Source organism: Anas platyrhynchos, chromosome 1 (genome assembly GCF_047663525.1).
Source record: "Anas platyrhynchos isolate ZD024472 breed Pekin duck chromosome 1, IASCAAS_PekinDuck_T2T, whole genome shotgun sequence".
NCBI classification, from domain to species: domain Eukaryota; kingdom Metazoa; phylum Chordata; class Aves; order Anseriformes; family Anatidae; genus Anas; species Anas platyrhynchos.
The window spans coordinates 163,764,167-163,782,855 of record NC_092587.1 but is presented as its reverse complement, the minus strand read 5'-3'; the positions used below and the strand labels follow the sequence as shown (position 1 = coordinate 163,782,855).

General features: G+C 35.6%; 1 protein-coding gene across 24 annotated transcripts in view; it reads left to right on the top strand.

Annotated features, from left to right (window-relative positions):
* The window catches only part of LMO7 (LIM domain 7), a 129,330-nt gene that overhangs the window by 86,747 nt on the left and 23,894 nt on the right, over positions 1 to 18,689 (top strand). For 10 of the 24 annotated variants that reach the window (XM_038183868.2, XM_038183768.2, XM_072032485.1 and 7 more), the window contains 11 exons: positions 475 to 727; positions 1,192 to 1,491; positions 1,826 to 2,116; positions 2,358 to 2,558; positions 2,996 to 3,712; positions 5,154 to 5,183; positions 7,869 to 7,986; positions 9,019 to 9,161; positions 10,472 to 10,919; positions 11,693 to 12,016; positions 14,940 to 15,054. In XM_038183868.2, the coding sequence (XP_038039796.2) occupies positions 475 to 727; positions 1,192 to 1,491; positions 1,826 to 2,116; positions 2,358 to 2,558; positions 2,996 to 3,712; positions 5,154 to 5,183; positions 7,869 to 7,986; positions 9,019 to 9,161; positions 10,472 to 10,919; positions 11,693 to 12,016; positions 14,940 to 15,054 (2,940 nt within the window). The remainder of the gene's footprint in view (positions 1 to 474; positions 728 to 1,191; positions 1,492 to 1,825; positions 2,117 to 2,357; positions 2,559 to 2,995; positions 3,713 to 5,153; positions 5,184 to 7,868; positions 7,987 to 9,018; positions 9,162 to 10,471; positions 10,920 to 11,692; positions 12,017 to 14,939; positions 15,055 to 18,689) is intronic. The other 14 variants (XM_038183937.2, XM_027473299.3, XM_027473313.3 and 11 more) reach the window with 10 other exon arrangements.

Sequence of the window (18,689 nt, the reverse complement as noted above, 5' to 3'; positions counted from 1 at the left end):
CACATGGAGCATATCTCTTCTGAGCAAAGCAACATCTAGCCATGCTACCTATGCAACCTACCCAGGGCTTCTAATGGGTGTTAATCTGCTGAGATGAGCATATTTTATACCATTTGCTAATAACTTGGCTTTCTTAGTAAACCTGAGTGGCAAATGTGTTTTTAATTAAGAATTTCTCTGCTGTTTTACTTCTCAGTCTAAAGGCTAGCATTGTTTCCTGCAGGCAACAGTGACGGTGAAAGAGTGGAATGAATGTAGCATGAGCATACAAACCAAATTCAGCTTAATGGACCTTATTACAGCTTCACAACAAACTTCTAAAAATATATCTTATACTGCCCCATCAGTAGCTCAAAAAGTTTGCAGCAGACACATCCCAAACATGGAGTTAAACTGATCTGGGGATATTTCAGTATAACTTCTAGCTGGAAACTTGTATCTAGAAAATTAATGTTTTTTCCCCTTTCTTCTAAGGTTGTGATAGTGACACAGACTCAGAACTGCCTTTCAAAATGCGTGACTCCCATAAAGATGACAGGTCTTACCGAAGGATTTCTGTGATTGAACCAAAACCTACTACTGACTTCAATCGCTTCTTACCCAACAAAAACAAGCAGCCAACGTATATGCCAGCACCCTTAAGGAAGAAAAGGACAGAGAAGAATGAGGACAATAGGAGGAGCTGGGCGAGTCCTGTCTACACAGAGTCAGATGGAACATTTTCAAGGTACTGGTGTATGAAGTCTTAATAAAGCAGACCTTGATTTATCATTTTAATAAATGTTTTCTTCATGAACTTAAGAAAAGCTGCTGTTGCTATAATTGAAAGTAAAGGATTCAATATTTTAAGGGGAGGGTGGTTGATGTTCAGGTCTTTAATTTTTGTTTTATTTTTTCCTGTTGTTCTTTAATTTGTTTGGCTTTGTTCCACATAACTGGTTTTCTGGTTTTTGAGTAATGTGTTGAGGCTCATCAAACTTCACACAGGATTTAAGTGGTCTTAAGTGAAGTCTTGAGCAAGTTAGATGTACAGCTTTAGTTTCTTGTTAAAGCTTTCTAATATACGCTGATGAATTTCTGTTGTCCAACTTCTTAGTTTACACACTTGAGAATAGTGGGCAATTCTTGTGTTTTGTCATAACCTTCGTGACTTCACTGTCTTCATTCTGTTCCTGTTTTGGTCAACCTCAGTGGACATGAAAGGAATCCCGTAGCTTCCTGCCAAAATAGCAGAGCAGAGTGTGGGCTCACAAATCCAGCTTCCCTCCAGATGATCTATGAGTATGACAGTGGCTCTGATTCAGAAGATGAAAGAAGGCTGCCCGATGTGGTTATGGATGACTTAGCAAAACGTAGATTTCTAGTCAAAAAGAGCCCTGTAAGCTCTGCTGCACCTGGACATCATTTCATGTTGCGCAATGACTCTTCTAAATCTTGCTCACAAGAAAATGATCCAGCTGGTCCACTAGCTGCAATGCTTAAACCACTGAGGTCAGAGATACTAACCCAAGATCGAGTAACTATTGCATTACCTAAATTGCAGTCCATAAATAACTTCATAAAGTTAGCATTCTAATCAGCATTTTAACAGAGATGGTAAATTACTATGCCTTTTCTGTCAAATCTTGTATTTTTGTCAGAGGCGATAGGATGCTGATATAACAATTTAACTGTTTTTGTTATTATTTCTGGTGCTGCAGTGGTGGAATTGAGAACTAATTTGCTTCATTCATGAGGTTGAACTCCTGAGCCAAAAAGCATGTATTTTTGCATTCTTTGTCAAGTTGCTCCTAAAATATCTTAACTGATTGGGTATTTTGAACAGTAACCAGAGGAGACAGAGGCAGTTGGATACTAAAGTGGAAAACAAACCAAGAGTTAACATTTCTTCAGAATTATCTGGGTATTTTGATGAGGACGAGGAAGAAGAAATAGGCATCCCAAACATTGAAAAAGATGATCTCTATTTTCGCAAGCTAAATTCTTCAGCGTCAAATACGGTAGTTGCTTTTGACAAATTTCTTCCTAAGTTTTGGACTCCAGAAGAAGAATTACTATGGAAAAAAATCAGGAAATCCTCTTTCAAACCCTGGTATAAAGAGATTCAAGGGTTCAGGTGCGTTTTTATGCATGCCCTGTTTCTCTCGTGTGTGCAAAACCTTAAAAGTGTTGTTTTGTGACTTTTTTTAAAAATATTTTTAATTTTTGCCTGCGTCGCAGCAGGATGTATGTTTTCTTGAGGAAAAAAAATGAAGTACTCTTTCATTACAATTGTTCCACTCAATGCTATACATTTTACTCAATGCATACACTTTTTTTTTTCTTTCCCTCTGTTTATTCTTTGTGCTTATGCACAGTAGAAAGAAATCAGATTCTGAGGATGAGGGATATCCTTATAAACAAAGCTCTGCTATTGTTGCTAACCAACCAAGACCAAGTTTCGAATGGAACAGCAGTTGCAGAAGGGATCAAAGCTATAAGCCAACTGCTGAGTATGTGGGAAGCTCATTGACACAGATTACAGAAGGAAAAATCTTGGAGGCTTCTGACCAGCCCAGGTTGATACTGCTGCATGAGCTGTACTCTTGCTGCATCAGAAAGAAATGGCTGGACGTGCAACAGCTAAATGAAATTAAACTGCATCCTGTGATGTCGCACTTTTTTGTTACTATTACAATTTTATTTTTTTAAATATAGTCATAAGTTGATGGTGGTCTTCTGAAAGACGTAAATGTGAAAGCATAACGTGCTGCATAGGCTTTGTGTGTGAGCATGCAAGTGTGCTGTTTCTGAGCAGGTCAGTATGTCATGTTACCTTTACATTGGTTGACGTGTGCTGTGTTCTGGTTAGTGGTGGTGAATGCCAAATGGTGTAGCTGTACTGCTTGGAATACTGCAAATCTAAAACAAGCATATATCTGAATACATTGTGATCTGCTTGTATTTTTTTAGTTAATGATATTTTACTTCCCTCCTTTTGTTTTATACGCTTCAGTCAGTTTTCATTACTTCAGGCCCTGCAAAAATACTCTGACTACTTGTCTTCTGAAACGAAGACCAAAGTTGATCCTTCTTCTGGCCCTAGGCTCATAAAATGTAGAAGGAATATTTCCTTTATACCAGGATGTGACCAAGGCGACAATGAAAATGTATATCTGTATCCAGATTTAGAAAATGATGACTTGTTTGTTCGCAAAACTGGGGCTTTCCATATGAATCAAGTTGTTCTCCAAGACCCCCAGTATTTTAAAAAATTCTCTGAGCAAGAGCCTCTTATAGAGGGTGAAATAATTCTGCAGCCTAGAGAAGGCCAAACTGTAATTCCGGATTTGGAAAAGGATGACATGATTTTTCGTAAAATCCTCTCTCAGAAAAAAGAGGTGCCTTTATCAGGTGCTCCAGACAAGTATCACCCTGCACTCTTTCCTGATCCTTGGAGTCTTCCTGAGGAAATACGGTCCAAATTTCTATGTTTACTTGAAAAGAGTGCAACATCAGAAGACAGAAAGAGCAATGGCAGAGTGTTGTCACCGTCTTCCCGACATAAGAAGGACGACATGCTGACACGCAAGATTGAATCTTGGAAAGTGGGAAGCAATGCACAGCCAGTAAATTTTATCCCAGGTCCGTGCAGTGAAGAAGACTGGAAAAAGTGGGAAGCAATCAGAGAGGCCAGCAAAGTTAGACACAAGAAGCGTCAGATGGTGGAGAGGTCAGGTTGTGTCCTGCACGGATTGTGCTTGAGCTAATTGAACTGTTTCCATTCAGAAAAGCATCATCTTGTGCTGAACCATTTGTAGAGTGCAAATCTGCAGTTTGTTTGTGTCATCCTGGACAGGCATTTTATTTGCTTTCATTAGAAGCTCATGACTGCAATACCATATTTTCAACAAAAAATGATGTTTTTTAGTTATAGGTTGCAATTTTGGAGAAAATATATAATCATTCCTTCAGACGCAGTTTTATATAAATTTCATGACATGAATGCTTTAATAACAAATTCTAGAGATGTGCATTCTGCGATTATTGCTTGCACCTAAGTTTAAAAATGCTTGTTTGTAAAATGACTTGCCACTATTATGAGATGATTTCATGACTGAAAAAATATTAGTGCTCTTTTTTGCCTATCTGAAGTTATGGTGCATGCAAGGTGTGTGTCCACATGATTTTAAATTCTACTGTGACATATTTATTCTACCAGCAGTTTTCCTTGCTTTCATATTTCATACAGTCCTAATTAATACTCATCCTTTCCTCGTATACCCAAAGTTTTTTTTCTTCTGTGACTGAAGTCTTTTTTTTTTAACTACTCCCTAGCTCTCCTGTAGGTTTTGTACTTACTGTGGGAGAGCGGAGTTTTGTATGTTTTTTTGGCTCTGAAAATACGGCATTGCAAGTTGCAGTTCTACCAGCTGTGCATCCCTAATTTGTGACTAAGACACTTCTATGTTCCAGTTGAACCTTTGATGTCATTACATTTAATTTTTAAGCTTAATGCTGTTAACAAAATGCAAGCTTCACTGAGGAATATTTCTGAAGTGCTTGAAAAGATTTCACATTTTCAGAATTAATAGAATAAAATGCTCATATTCAAGAACACTAAAAATCCTCTTGAATCACGCTGAGTGTATTTGGTTCTTCACTTAATATGTAAAGTTGTACATAGGACCATTTAGATTTATCCATTCCATGTATTACTAGCATTTAGCATCGGGGTGGTTGAATTAACAAGGAAACAAGAAAACAGCCTTCGTAAGCCAGGCTTCTTTTTGGGATTCAAGTTGGGCTTCATTTTCATTTCTTGAAATGAGTATCTTCCAAGCGTGCTGTTTAACAGCACTGGAATAAGTGATGCAGAACTAAAACAAGGCTCTATTCATGCAGTATTTCTAAATTGGAAGCATTGGAAACTTACAGGCAGCCTTGTTTTGTCAGTTTTCTGCCTGACTTACACATCATGCAAGTCCTGATGTGCTTCTGACTTGTGTCAGACCACTGATGTGCTACTCCGTGCTGTCTGGTCGTCAAGCTTTCACAGTTTCCCATTCACTTAGTGAGAGTGCTGGTGTACTGATCGTATGAATGTTGTTATGAATATCAAGCAAGATACTGAATCTTTCTCTTTTTTTTTTTTTTGATTTCTAATTTCTCAGACTGTTTCAAAAGCTTTCTGATGAGCAAGGGTAAGTTTTGTAAAAGCTTGAAAGATCGTAACACTATTTTTGCCTCTTGTTTAAATTTTCATGCATGCATAGCAGCTAAAAACTTGTGCTCAAAGCAACTTCTGCATGCTGCTTTGTTGTTTTGTGCTTGAGCAATTTACATAACAAATGTAAGACACTAAAAGCTATGCATCTGGCAAAAGTCCTCTCTGGCATCTAAGATTATATCAGTTATGGTTATCAGGCATTTTGAAAGTCAGCTCTGATATTCTATTCCAGCTGAAGTATTTGGAGTTCTGTATTTAAATCAGGCTCTAAAACATTCAGAAATGTAAAGCAGGATTAGTAAATATTTCATTTTAAAGACTGCACAGTAAGAATTCTGAAAATAGTTAATGACATGCATATGTACCATGGAAATGATAGAAAATCTGTCATTTTCAAATAGGGCAGGTTGTAATACAGTATCAAATAACTCTCAGAATAAAATATACAAGCTAATACATTTCACTGGTAGTTTAAATGAATGTCAGATCCATTTGGCCTGGCATTTATTACTTCACATCTTATATTTTGATTCTGATGGTAGTGGACTTAAAGAATTGTTTTACTTAACTTTCTCTCTTTTTTTTTTTTTTTTTTTTAAAGCAGGCACATACTTTTTAAAAGGTGGTAGTTGAACCAAAGTAAAAGCATAAATAAATGAAAAATGTGCTCTTGAGGTTATTCACCTGTAGTTTCTCTTAACATTGATGAGTTTTTTGAACACTTTATGGTTAGTTTTTGGACTTCTAGTTATTGAATCCTCAGTAGTAAACTGGTTAGTGCCATGTTAACTTATGTAGCCTTGTTTACAACTTACTGGCTCAGAGGAATATTTACTGTGTGATGGCATATTAAGTACTTGGTTGTGCATGGTGCTCTATATTTTCCAAAGAGGGAAAAAGCAAGTAAGCATATGTATATGAACATATATTTGTATTTATATATTCTTTTTTTCACCCTGAGCCAAAAGCTGGTAAATGAACAAATGCTGCTAGGAGAAGCAAGAAATGTGTCTGAAGGCTCTGGATATTAGTGGAGGGAAACTCAGGAGGCTTGAGTCACAAGTTATTTTTTTATTTTTTTTAACTAAGATTAGAATTTAACATATTATTTGCTGGTATGAATATGTGAATATATCCTTTCTTAGGGTATATTGTATTTAGGTCTAGATTTTCCTAGCAAATATAGAAACTCAAGAGAAAGAAAAGGAAACCATCATGTACGTTTCCTTCAGTGAATCTGGAATGGTTTTGATGCTAACTCAAAATCCTTTCTACATGTGATATAACTTAGCCAATTAAAAGAAAAAAAAAAAAAGAAGAAAGGAGAGAGAGCTACACAAGAAAAAGAGTTTCTGCAATAATGTCTGTAAGATTTTTGTTAAATGTGGCATTCTTCCCATTCAGAAAATAAACAAGCAAACAGGAATAATGAGTTAATGCTCTGGCCTTTTTTTCCAGAGGCCGAAGTCCAAAGTCTTATGTTACCAATGTAAGTAAGTCGGGCCTCTTGGGAGGAAGTGAAAGAGACTGGTTTGTTAGTTCAGAGCTCTTGGTATGTAAGAGATTAGAGCAAGGCCTTGTGCTGAATCACTTTTGTTTTTAACCTAATTTTCTGTCATACCAGAGAAGCATTATGGTTTCAAGTCCTGCTAGAACTCCATCACTTAAATTTTATACAAATAAGTAAAAATGAAAGCATTTTGTGAAATAATAATAATAATAAAAAAAATCAGAAGCCTAGCTTTCCTTTATCATGGCACCAAACATTACAAAGTGTGTTATTACAACACTGAAAATCTGCGTGTTGCTTGATGCCTAACAGGCTTACGATCAATCCGAGCAGGAGTCTTGTTCTTTACCCAAGCTAAAAGTTCTGTTATGCTTAAATAGAGAGACTGCAATATGGATGAATAAAGGAGAAAATAACAGGAATAGAATTAAAGGGGAGGGGGAGACATGAAGAGTGTATTCTGAGGAATTGAGATTACAGTGAACTAGTGAGTAGGAGTTAATGGAAAAACTTGTTGATATGTAGAAGAAATTAGCAAGAGGATGACTGTGTTAGCAATCCTAGCTTGAACTGAAAGTGTCAGGAAGACTTTGGAAAGGAGTGATATAGACTAGTGAGGTCTATAACATGATTGAACTGAGTATTTAGCAGTAAATCACTTTTATCTTTTAGAAATGTGCATTGATAACTAACTTGATTTTAGAATAGGCCTAAGTAAGAAAAATATAGGAGGTGATTCTGAGGCTGTTGCTGGAGAGAAAAAGTGAAATAATGGGAGTTTGGATTTGAGGGGGGGCACACAATGGCTTTTATATAAAAGAAACAGGCAAGGTCAATAAATGGAGTAAAAAAATCAAATAGAAGTAGTAGACATGAGGAGTTGAATGTGAATCATCAGCATGGAGCTGCTGCAGGAGGAGCTGGTTATTCAATTAACCTGATTTTATTTGCCCAAATATGCAACTACTGACTTCAGTGCTGGCACTAGGTCCCGTCCAAGGCTTGCTCATTCAGCTGCCCGTATGTTTCCTGCTCTGTTTGAAATAACACTTAAGAACATTCAGTTGTACTAATATAAATCTCTGTTGAAGGTTTCACTCGCACAAATGGCTATGATATGATGAAGCTGAGTAGTCTTTTTCTTTCTAGGAGTAAATCTTTGAATGATGTCAGTGCAGAGGAGCTGCAGTCGATGCGCAAAATCCGTTATGAAGAACTGCAAAGGATAAAAGAACAGCTGCAAGAACAAGATCTGAAGTGGCAAGAAGTAAATACTTCTTTTTACTCCTCCTGACATGCCCAGCTAAAGGGAAAGGTGCTGCAAATGTTCAGTGCCCCTAGAAAAATGGATTTGGGAATATGTGCAGCAATTTATGGGATCATGCTTTAAAATTATGCATTCCATGCAACTACTAGTGTTTTGGAGGATGTCTAAGTCAACTGTAATCATTTTTAATATTTTTATATGGTTTGTATGTATTGTGTATTGTTGTGGTGTCACAGTAAAGCCTTTAGGCATGAGTTCTCTGAACATAATAGTTGGGGCACAATTTGACATGCCTGAGATTTGTGGATATTGTTTGTGAAGTGATTGGAATGTCTGAGAATTTGATCCTTTGGGAGAAGAGGAGGAAATATTTCCTTGTGCGAATTCTTGAGGCTCCTATCTCCCAATAATTTTGTCTTAAATTCAGCTTGTAAAGTGATATGATAACTTTGCACAGCATTATAAGGTTATGTGAAGACTTTTCTTAAATTAAAATCTGTGATTGGCAATGATTACCAACAAGAGGCTGAAATTAACAACAGAACACCAAGCAAGCAGTTCACAGAAGTTCCAATATTCAATAGTTCTCTTAACCCAGCTCTGGTATTTCATGGAGAAGATTGCCAGTTCACATTGTGGTTTTACAGAAATAAACAAAGCATAGAAGTTGATCTCTTATGTTTTCAATTTAGACTTTAAGGCATGTTTATTCTCAAGCTAATATATCAGTCTAACATACTGGTGATTTGAGGGAAGGAAAAAAAAAAAAAAAAACACCAAAGCCTGCAACAAAGAAATTCACATGCCATTTACATTTGTTTTCAACTATCTGTCATTGTGTGAACTATTATTAATAATTGAAAATGTCAAGGGGTGAAAATAAAAGCACTTGGGGGAAGGTGCATGAAAATGTGGCCTTGATGCAGACATGCAAGTAAAATCAAGGCATCAGATTGCTTGAGATAGGATGCTTCTGTAGACGTGCAAGGTCTTGAAAAAATCTCATTCTCTTTGTTCTTGTGATTCTTGTAGGACCTAGCAAAATGGAAGAATCGTAGAAAGAGCTTCACTTCAGAGTTGCAAAAGAAAAAAGAAGAAAGAGAAGAAATAGAAAGGAGAGCCTCTGAGGTCTCTGATAGGAACAGCAAGTCCCTGAAAGAAATGGAGCAGGAAAGGTAATGACCCTAATGGGAGTCTTAAATTGTAGAACTTAAATTTGAGTATTTAGTTCTCTTTTAGTTCCCTTGAGCAGTTTTTACTGGCAAGTTGCAATTGATTTTTCAGAAATATCAACAATTTTAGTTCCAAATTCTAGAGTAAAAATCTAGGCAATTAAAGGGCAGAATATGATCTGCTAATACATTGTTTTCATAGAATGATAAACAGTTTGGCTCTATAAATGTTTTATTCAAACCATGAAGAAATGTACTGCAAAGTCAGTATTTGTATCCAATTTAAAGAGGTTAAAACAATAGAGAATTAAGCCAGTTAACTGCCTCTTTTATTCTTGGGTCAACTTAACTATTTATTTCCTCTAACACTGAATTTGCTATTCTCTTGACCACAGTGGATAAATACAGTCAGAATTTTTATGTATATCACAGAACGGTCAACTTCTACTTTATTTCCTTTGTATCCCCTATTGTTCCTCTGGGTATTTCAAGAACAAACTTCTCTCTGGAGAGTCAAGTTTCAATAGAGTAGTGCAGTACCATATCTCCTGATGACAGTCATTTTTTTTAAGTTTGTTTTTAAGTTTAAATGTATACGGCTGAGGTGAAGAAGGGAATATGCATATGGCACGTATTTATAAATGAAATTTAAGTAGGTCTCAAAACATAATGTTTTGAGAATTTTTTTGATGTATTTGTGAGGACAACAACTTTAAGACAAATATGGATTCAAATTTTATTTAATGTCCAGTATTGCCAACATCTTAAAATAAATAAATAAATAAAAATTATAATACATATGTTAAGGATTATCTATCCCTGTGGTGGTTTCTTTTTGACAAGGGAATTAATCCAAAAATAAAGAAAGAAATCTAAACTTCAGGGCACCCTGTCATTCGTTGTATAAAAGGACAGTATAGTACTTTCAGAGAGTAGAAACATCAAGAGAATATACAGTTTAGGCAATGTTGTGTGACTACCTTCCTCACGTTCTTTCCTCAATGAAATCTGAAATTCTGAAGATATGTAACTTGAATAGCTGTATCATTTTCTTGGCAGAGAGATGGTGTCTGTCATGGTAGCAACCTGATAACATGGCAGTAGTATGCCTGAGTGTTCAGAGGGAGTAGGGGTGGGTGGGGAGGTGGACTTTGAAAATACTAATATTTTAATATATTTTAAGTGATTTCATTTTTTTACTTACCAGAAGTGTGTTTCTCAGTTTATGCTCTGCCTTGAAAAATCAGTAGTTAAAACACCTAGGGTGCACCTGTTTGTTCACTTTGGGATTTTAATAAGGTCTGTCCCCATAGGGAGGATAGAGATCAAGACTCCTACAGGCAGAGAAAATATGAACACAGATGGACGTATTCACTGAACGATGATGTGTTTACTGAAGAAAAAGAACCTCCTACACGGTCAGTGGTGAAAGATTACTTTTTGGAAGAAGAAACCTCCTATAGCACTCAAGACAGCAAAAGCCTGTCTGCTGCTCAAAGGAGCAAGGATCATCTGCCAAAGCAGGAGAGTTATGCCACACGTGAAGCTCCTGCTCCCTCAAAGAGCCTGGCAGAAGAGCAGAGCTCGTCTCTTTTGTCTACGCGCTACTCAGTGAATGCTCAAACTGGGTCAGCTCAGGTTTCAGCTTCTCTCCCTAGAAGTTACCAGAAAACCGATACCTCCAGGTTAACATCCGTGGTTACACCAAGACCTTTTGGTGTCCACTCAAGAGGAATCTCCTCTCTTCCACGGTCACTCACGGTAAAATTCTATTTAGTTCCTGAAGTTTATAAATGTTTGGTGTCTCGTATAGCTGGGTGAACAGTAGAGCTTAAATGTTATTTTTGTTTGATGAAGGCTGCATTAATACAGCAAGTGATTCTGTCATGTAAGATTTTTGTGTTTCTATATTTAAAGGCATTTGTAGAAATGTCTAATTTTTTTGTAGAATAATCTTTATCATCTCTAATACCTCCTTATTATAAAGGGAGAAGAATAAAATTTTAAATTAATATTAAATTTTACATTAAAAATGAAAAAAAAATCTGTCTCTGAAGAGAGAAAACCTGCCTTTGATGTAACTGTCTGAAGCTAATTTAACATAATTGTTGAAGACAAATTTTCAGGTGATATAAATTTCTTCTGCTTTGCTGAGTTTGAAATTAAAGCTTTACTCCAGCCTAGAATTTGCCTGCTCAGTAAAGCACTGAAACACAGAAATTGATTTTTCCATAATTACATAGATTTTCATAGCTTTTTCATAAATCCCAATCTGGCTCAAGTTTTTAAAGGAGAAGCATGCAAATTTTTCTAAGGAGATCATTTTAACAAATTTATTTTAATGAGTCTATACTATATGTTCTGCAAGTATTTTAAGGAAAAAGTCTTGCTGCTTTTTTTTTAGTGGATAATTAGTAATGGGTACAATGACTAGAAGCTGCATGAAAGGGAGTACTTTGTTAAATATTTAAGCTGCTGAAAAATAAAGGATTTTTTTAAAGCACATATTTACCAAACTTTTATTTTTGTCCTAGATGGATGATACCCAGAAATACAATGGAGAAGTGGAAAAAGCTAAAAGAACTCAAACTTTGTTAACTAGCAGTTCATTTTCACTACCAGACTCTTCATACTCTCTCTCTATCAGTGTACATGGAAGTAGAGGTGAGGAGAAGGAGGAGGAAAAAGGTATTAAGACAACACCTACTCCTAGTTTGACATTACCTGTAAAACCCCAAGACCAAGATGCCATAGGCAGTATTCTGAAACCAGAATATTGCTCTCCTCCTGATTCTGTTTCACTTACATCTTCTGCAGAAAATGTGAGTCTGCCAGAGCATGAGGATTCAAAATCCCTGGTAAGTGTGGAAGTCATAACTGCTTAGCGTAACTGAATGCTGCAGCAGAGTCAACAAATAAATAAAAATCCCATGCAAGACCTCATAGATGTATTCCTTAGTGGTAAGAAATCAACTTGAAGAACTCCTATTATGTTTGATTTAATTCTGGGGAAAGAGAGCATTAGGAAAGAATGTATATATGGATCTTTGAATCCTCTCTCTTCCTCTCTCTTTCTCTCTCTCTCTCATGCTTTTATTTAGAAATCAAATTCAAAGTAGATACTCTAAATATTTAATTTGATGTTTGTGAGGCTTCTGGTATTCTCCCAATCAGCACTTTGTGCGTACAATCAGGAATGCCAATTAGATGAATGTTCTGAGCTGCTGTAGCATTCATTTGCACTTTTAAATTGCTGGTGGAAAATAAAGATCAGTTTTTCAAATGTCAACCTTATACATTAATATCACAATATCCTTTTTTTCCATTAGTTGTGGCTTAAGCCTTTTTGGGTTTTGTAATTATGTACTTGAAGTTATTCTACTTGGTATTCATACTAATGAATTTAAAAAGAAATTACCATCTTCTTGTGTATGTGCTTATCCAGAAGCTGTTTTTTGAGTGTTCTTTCAGCACCTTGGAAAAATACATCAAGTGCTATTTCTTTCAATTTATCTCATGTTTCACATGTAAAAAATGAGTAGCAATAGCTTTAGCTGCCACCACCTTTCTGCAATATGTAATGACGTGGTTTATACCCCTTGACATGTTAAAAGGTGATTACTTGGCATTCCTGACACTGCTGTACAAGTTAGTTGTCAGTAGCTTGAGTGAAGACAATAAAAAAAAAAATCTTTGGATGCTGATAGATGAAATCACTTCACACACCATCTTTTTTATGTATTCAGTAATTTTGATTCATTCTTTTTCCTAATCACCTGTGAAAAAGTAACACATTTCAGTTTAATACTGCTGATAACTCCTTAGCTATTGCAATGAAATTATTATAACTTTTTGAAACTGTGATCATTGTATAAGCAAAGAAATTATGATCCTTTTTCTGTATTGTAGCAAAAACAGGCAGAGGAGCTGCTATTCTAATCAGTGAAAACATAAATTAGATATAGGTCCTTTGTTTCCCTTCAGGTGAGCCAAATGAGAGCAAAGCATACTAGATTCTATTTTTCTCTAATTGGTCACCAAGTTATAAACTGTCCTGCTTGTAAATGAGGAAAGTGTTTAAATAATAAAAAAAAATATCACTTGTGTGGTCCATCAAACAAACTATAATTTAAAGAATGCAAGTTCTATTTGATATGTTTGTAAATCATTACCAGAGCTGACCAATTGATAGTTCACTAGTCATCACAGTAATAACACCAGATTTGTAGAGTACTAAATGTTTTGGAGACTATACTGAGCTTCGTAATTTAGACAGGTACAAAATTGCATTACTCCTCTCACAAGGTAGGTTTAAAAAATAATTGGTTTGGGATGGTGGAAATAAAAAATACTGATGATTGCGATTTCCAGGAACACAATCAAATTCAGAAGCTTTCTATGTATGTGCTAACCTATTAGTAGAATAACTTTTAAAGTACTGTTACTCACCTAAAGAGGTGGGATGAATAGAAAAAAGTCTGTTTCAGTGTGGAAAATATTTCAACTAAGGATCTGTTTTAGTTTCTACCATGGGCTCTGACTGGGAGAGTTTTGTCAGGAACATGTCTGTGTAACACAGGGAGAAATGAAGGGATGCTCCCTTGCAATACTGTTGTCCTCTGGACCCAATGCCTGGGTACTGCTAAAGACTTCTCTGGCTGCTTCCTGCCCTGAGAAGCCAGCTACCTACTTCTACTTGTAAAGCAGCTCATTGTGTTCTTTGACCAGGATAGGAGTTCTGGGGAATTGGCTTACATACCTGAATTTCTAAATATTTGCAGTTAGGGAAAATGAATCCCACCCTTCAGAGCACTGGTTTGCTGGGGAGCTAAAATGTAGATGTATGTTTAGTGCACATATAAGCATGTGGGGTTTCCTCCATGCAACATTACTGGAATATATCTATTTCAAGTGTTTGACAGAAGTCTCTTATTTTTTTCCTTTTATAACAGTATCAATTCCATTATAATGAAGTGAATAACATGCATTTGAGTATTTTAATTGTTTTTTAATGAGTTCACATTAGAATGTTAATGTGTGCACCACATGTTCATAATATATTGTGAGATTGAAAGCAGGTGTTCCAAAATGCATTCCAAATCAAATATTTCTGTAGTTTAAAATGTAAATTTAGGTTTCATTCTGATTTTGAAAGCCTTCTAGAATGGAAAAACTGGATTCTAGTTAATTCTGGGATTATTTTTATCTAAGGCCTCCATTACAAAATACATAGGAAACTAGTAATATTTCCACAAAACAGAAAACGTGATTGTTCACCCAAGAAAACCTAGTTGCAGCATTGAGCCTGCAAAGGAAACTGATGATGACTTTTGTAGTATGTGGAAGAAAAAGTAAGATTGAATTAGTTATTTGTTTTGTTGTTGCTGTTTTTCTTCATGTTCCTTTTTGAATGACGATTGGTCAGGAGGCACTGGATTTTACAAATTCACAAGGCTGTCCATGATGACCCATTTAGGGTTTGTTTCCTCAAACACGTTACATCTTGTAGCATCACTTCATGAAATATTTAAATTAGAAAAAATGCATGGCTAAGTATGTTATATGTATAGCCAAAATATAAAAGTACACTGAAAACACACCTTTGAATATAAAACAAACTAGTTAGTTAACAAAGTTCAATGCTGCTTCCTTTGTTGGTGATGCTAATAATAGATGATTAAAGTGCGCATTGTGAGTAGCCTTGCTTATTTAGTGGATAAACTTTCCCTCATTTAGATTCCCGTGATACCAGATACTGTAGTGTCATGTTTTATTTTTCAGGAACAGTACAGTGAATTGAGAATCAATGTAAACCAGAGACCTGGCCACAGTCGCGACTTCGGGTTTACAACAAATTGGACTTCATCAGGGGCCTTTGTACAAACAGTCGAAGAAGGTAAATGTGCATTTAAGTGTACAAACTTTTGTTCTTGTATCTAGTTTGCGGAGGCTTCTAAAGTAAGATATTTACCATAAAGGATATTGGGAATATTAAAAATAATAATAATAATCAGGTAGACAACTGAAAAAAAATAATATTTTGTTTACTATTGTATTTCTGTGAATCATAATCTCTTTGAATGGATTTAATTCAGAAATACTAAAAAGCATTTTCCAAATCAAGAATGTTCCTATGACTACTGAAAAACTATAAATATGATTAGTCAAGGGTTTATCAACTCTCATACAGAACAGTAGTAAAGCGTACATGCAGATTTTTGACATCGAGGTTGTTCCCTTCACCTTATTTTAAAGGAGTTCATGTGTTTATAAAACATGAATTCAAACTTTGCTAGACATTAATATTTTTACTTTGATTTTACCTTTCTTAGTCTCTTGTATTTTTGGAGACAGTTAATATTTTTAGGCAATTGCAATTTCTTAGTTGATTACCAGTGCATTTTTTTCAGATGTGTTAGTATTGAGGAAAAACAAAAGTTTTTGTGTTGAAATAAAGCGTATAGAAGCATTTCTAAGCTTTGTCTCCTGCAGAGAACAAGCTCAGTTTTCTTGAGTAAAAAACAAAAACTAAAAGTGCAAAATCAACAAGTAAATCGCATGTAGTACCTATTCTCTGAACAGTGATCTCTCACATTGTCAGAAATACTTGATTATATTTAATATGATATATATTGTCCCCTTTCTTACATCAAATATGAGTTCATTTTGAGAAAAGAGTAATAACTGGAAATTCCTCATTTAGTTAGCCCTTCATTATTCTTTCCAGAGAGGAAAATATACCATTTAACTGTACTTACGTGGCAGCCTTGATTTTTGTTTTAAAGTCAATTTATAGCTCTCTTCATTGTAGCTGAGTACTTTTCATAATTAGATTATGACCATTAATAATTAGTTTGTGTGAAGAATAACTTAATTTACTTAATCTGTTGCTAGGCTTCTGGTTTAACTTTGTTACTGGGGGGCAAAGGACTGTCTTTCTGCACTGCCAGCTGTAAATGAGAAACCTGGGGATACCGGGTGTTTCTCATTGTCATTCACAAAGTTCCAAATGAACTCTGTGCCTTGGTTCTGTAGGCAAGAAAGTCATTGCCTTGTAGCTGTTACCTGGGTTATGCTGTATTATCATTCTCACAATGAAGGATGCAAAGAATAAAGACAAAATGACGAGGTTTTGGTGGCTTATATATTGGTATTATTTCTAGCATGTTTAACATCTTTTTCAGTAATTGACTTGTGTCCTTATGTGATAGCTATAATTTCCTTTAAAGGAATGAAAGATGAAGGAGGTAGACAGCTCATTGAAGAGTTAGATATGCCTTCAGCTGAGGGCTACTGAATGTTGTTTTATATTTTTAAAAATAAGATATAGGACAATTCAGACTGGAAGGGGTCCTTAGGACCTAGAGCAATCCACTGCTCAAAGAAGCGTCAGAACTGAATTCATACCAGAGCTCAAGGCCTTACGTAGTTGGTTTTGAGACCAAGGATGGAGACTACACAGCTTCTTTGTGCCGTCTACTCTAATGCATTTCTCCTCTTGGAGAAACTTCTTCCTATATATCCGTGTCAGAACATTCCATGTCTCCATTTATAACCACTGTATTGTGTTCACCTGCCATATGTTGCCCCATTTGCAATTGATTTTTGAGATTGCATTGATGTAGGAATGTACAGGTGTGTGACTGAACACTCACAGGCATGTAAGATGAAGTAAATTTGTTCCACTTCCTACATGTTTTAATTATTTTCTAAGAGTACAAGTGGGTATTTGCTGTAGTAACAACAGGTAGGTTAGAGAGAAATAAATGTGGATGGAAAATGAGTGAGAAATATTATTTTGCATTTGTCGGTTTTCTTTTGTTTGTTTGGTCTCCTTTTGAGAGGGCTAAGAAAAAATCCTCTACCTTCAGTGAAATTTATGTAAAACAGCCATACTGTGGTTTTTCTTTTTCTTATATATATATATATTTTTAAATGTAATTTAAGCTAAATCCTCTATACCCATGACAAGAAATTATCACTAAGTTCTGTGCTTTTGGAGGACTTCAAGGAAGGTGTTTGGCACCATACAGCTCTAGGAACTTGAAGAGCCAGCTAATCTCTGCAGACTTCTCTAAGGTTGAATTGGAGCAAAAGCCCAGTCAATATAGGTGGTTTAGCTTGCACTCCTGAGAAGCCCTTTCATTCACAGACTGCAAAGGCAGCGTAGGAAGGCTAGCCAGCAAAGTTACATGACAAAAGTTGTGCAGTGTAATTTTTCCTGAATGTGTTAAGTACATTTCCAATTTGGAGACCACTGCTGTTTGTTCAAATCTGAATGGTTGTGGTGTGGTCTGCATATATTTTTCTCGTGATATTATGGGAAGAACTATGCCATCTTAAAATTCCTTCCTTTCCTAAAATGTGAGTTGGTAACCCAGAGGTATTTCTCTGAGCTGAATGTCATCCCAACTGAATTATTTGAGTAAAATGACCACCACTTGGTTCCTAGTGCTCATCTTGTCACAACACAAAACAGTTCCAGTGTCTCTGAGTCTGTAGCATTCTCTGTACAATGAGTATAAAGTTCCATGTATGTGTTCAAACTATATGGTACAAAAAATCTTAAACTGTCACATAAGACACTTACAAACGTTTATAAAATGTTGCAAGTAGTGACTTCAATATTAGTAACTTTGATAGTATTGTTGATGGTACATTCAATTTGATCTTCAAATCTATTAATTCTTTGACATCTTCCTGGCTCCAAGGAGATGCTTTTTTTTTTTCAATTTAGCTGTTGCCCATGCTTTCTTCCTCCAAATGAAAACTTGTGTATTTTTGTTGTTTTTTGTTTGTTTCTTCTTTTTAACATTACTTAAAAGTATTTAGTGTGTTTTAAAAGATTTGCTGGTAACTTCTAATGGAATATCAGTCCATATCTTAGGAATGCAGAAAAACAGAATATGAATCTAAGCTCTTCCAACACGGTAGTGCCATTTTTTTGTGAACGCGCAGGATCACTGCTTGGTATAATATAGGAAGCATAGCTCTTCTTTGTTACTTAATTTACTTAAAATCCAGGAAATTTAAGAGCTATTTGAATCCTTAGATCCAGACTTGTAACAGCATTGTTCTAGTGAATCAGAAGATTAGAATGAAGCATATGATGTCTAAATTCTTCTGTCATGTTTGTCCACATCTGTTTATGATAATGAAATATAGCATTGTCCTTGGTATATTTTAAAAAAGATGTGTGCATTTCTCGACTTAATCTGGAAAAAGTTTCTGTTGTGTAATTCAAATTTGTTTGATGTTATTAACATAAGGATTTATTTTGCAATCTTTAGAAAAAAAGTGAAAATGTGGTTGTTCTGCTAAGGGAATTACTCTTAATGGAAGAACAATTCAGACATAATTCATAAAATTATATGTAAGGAAGTTTGAGCTTCTCAACTCATCCATTTTCTGAATTAAAAAAGTGTGTGGGGAGGTGGGGCCACTCACTAGTCCTAGTCCTGTAGGCACTCTGTCCTTAGGCTGCTTAGATCACCAGCCAGCACATAGTAATAAGTGAAAAAGAGTATAAAG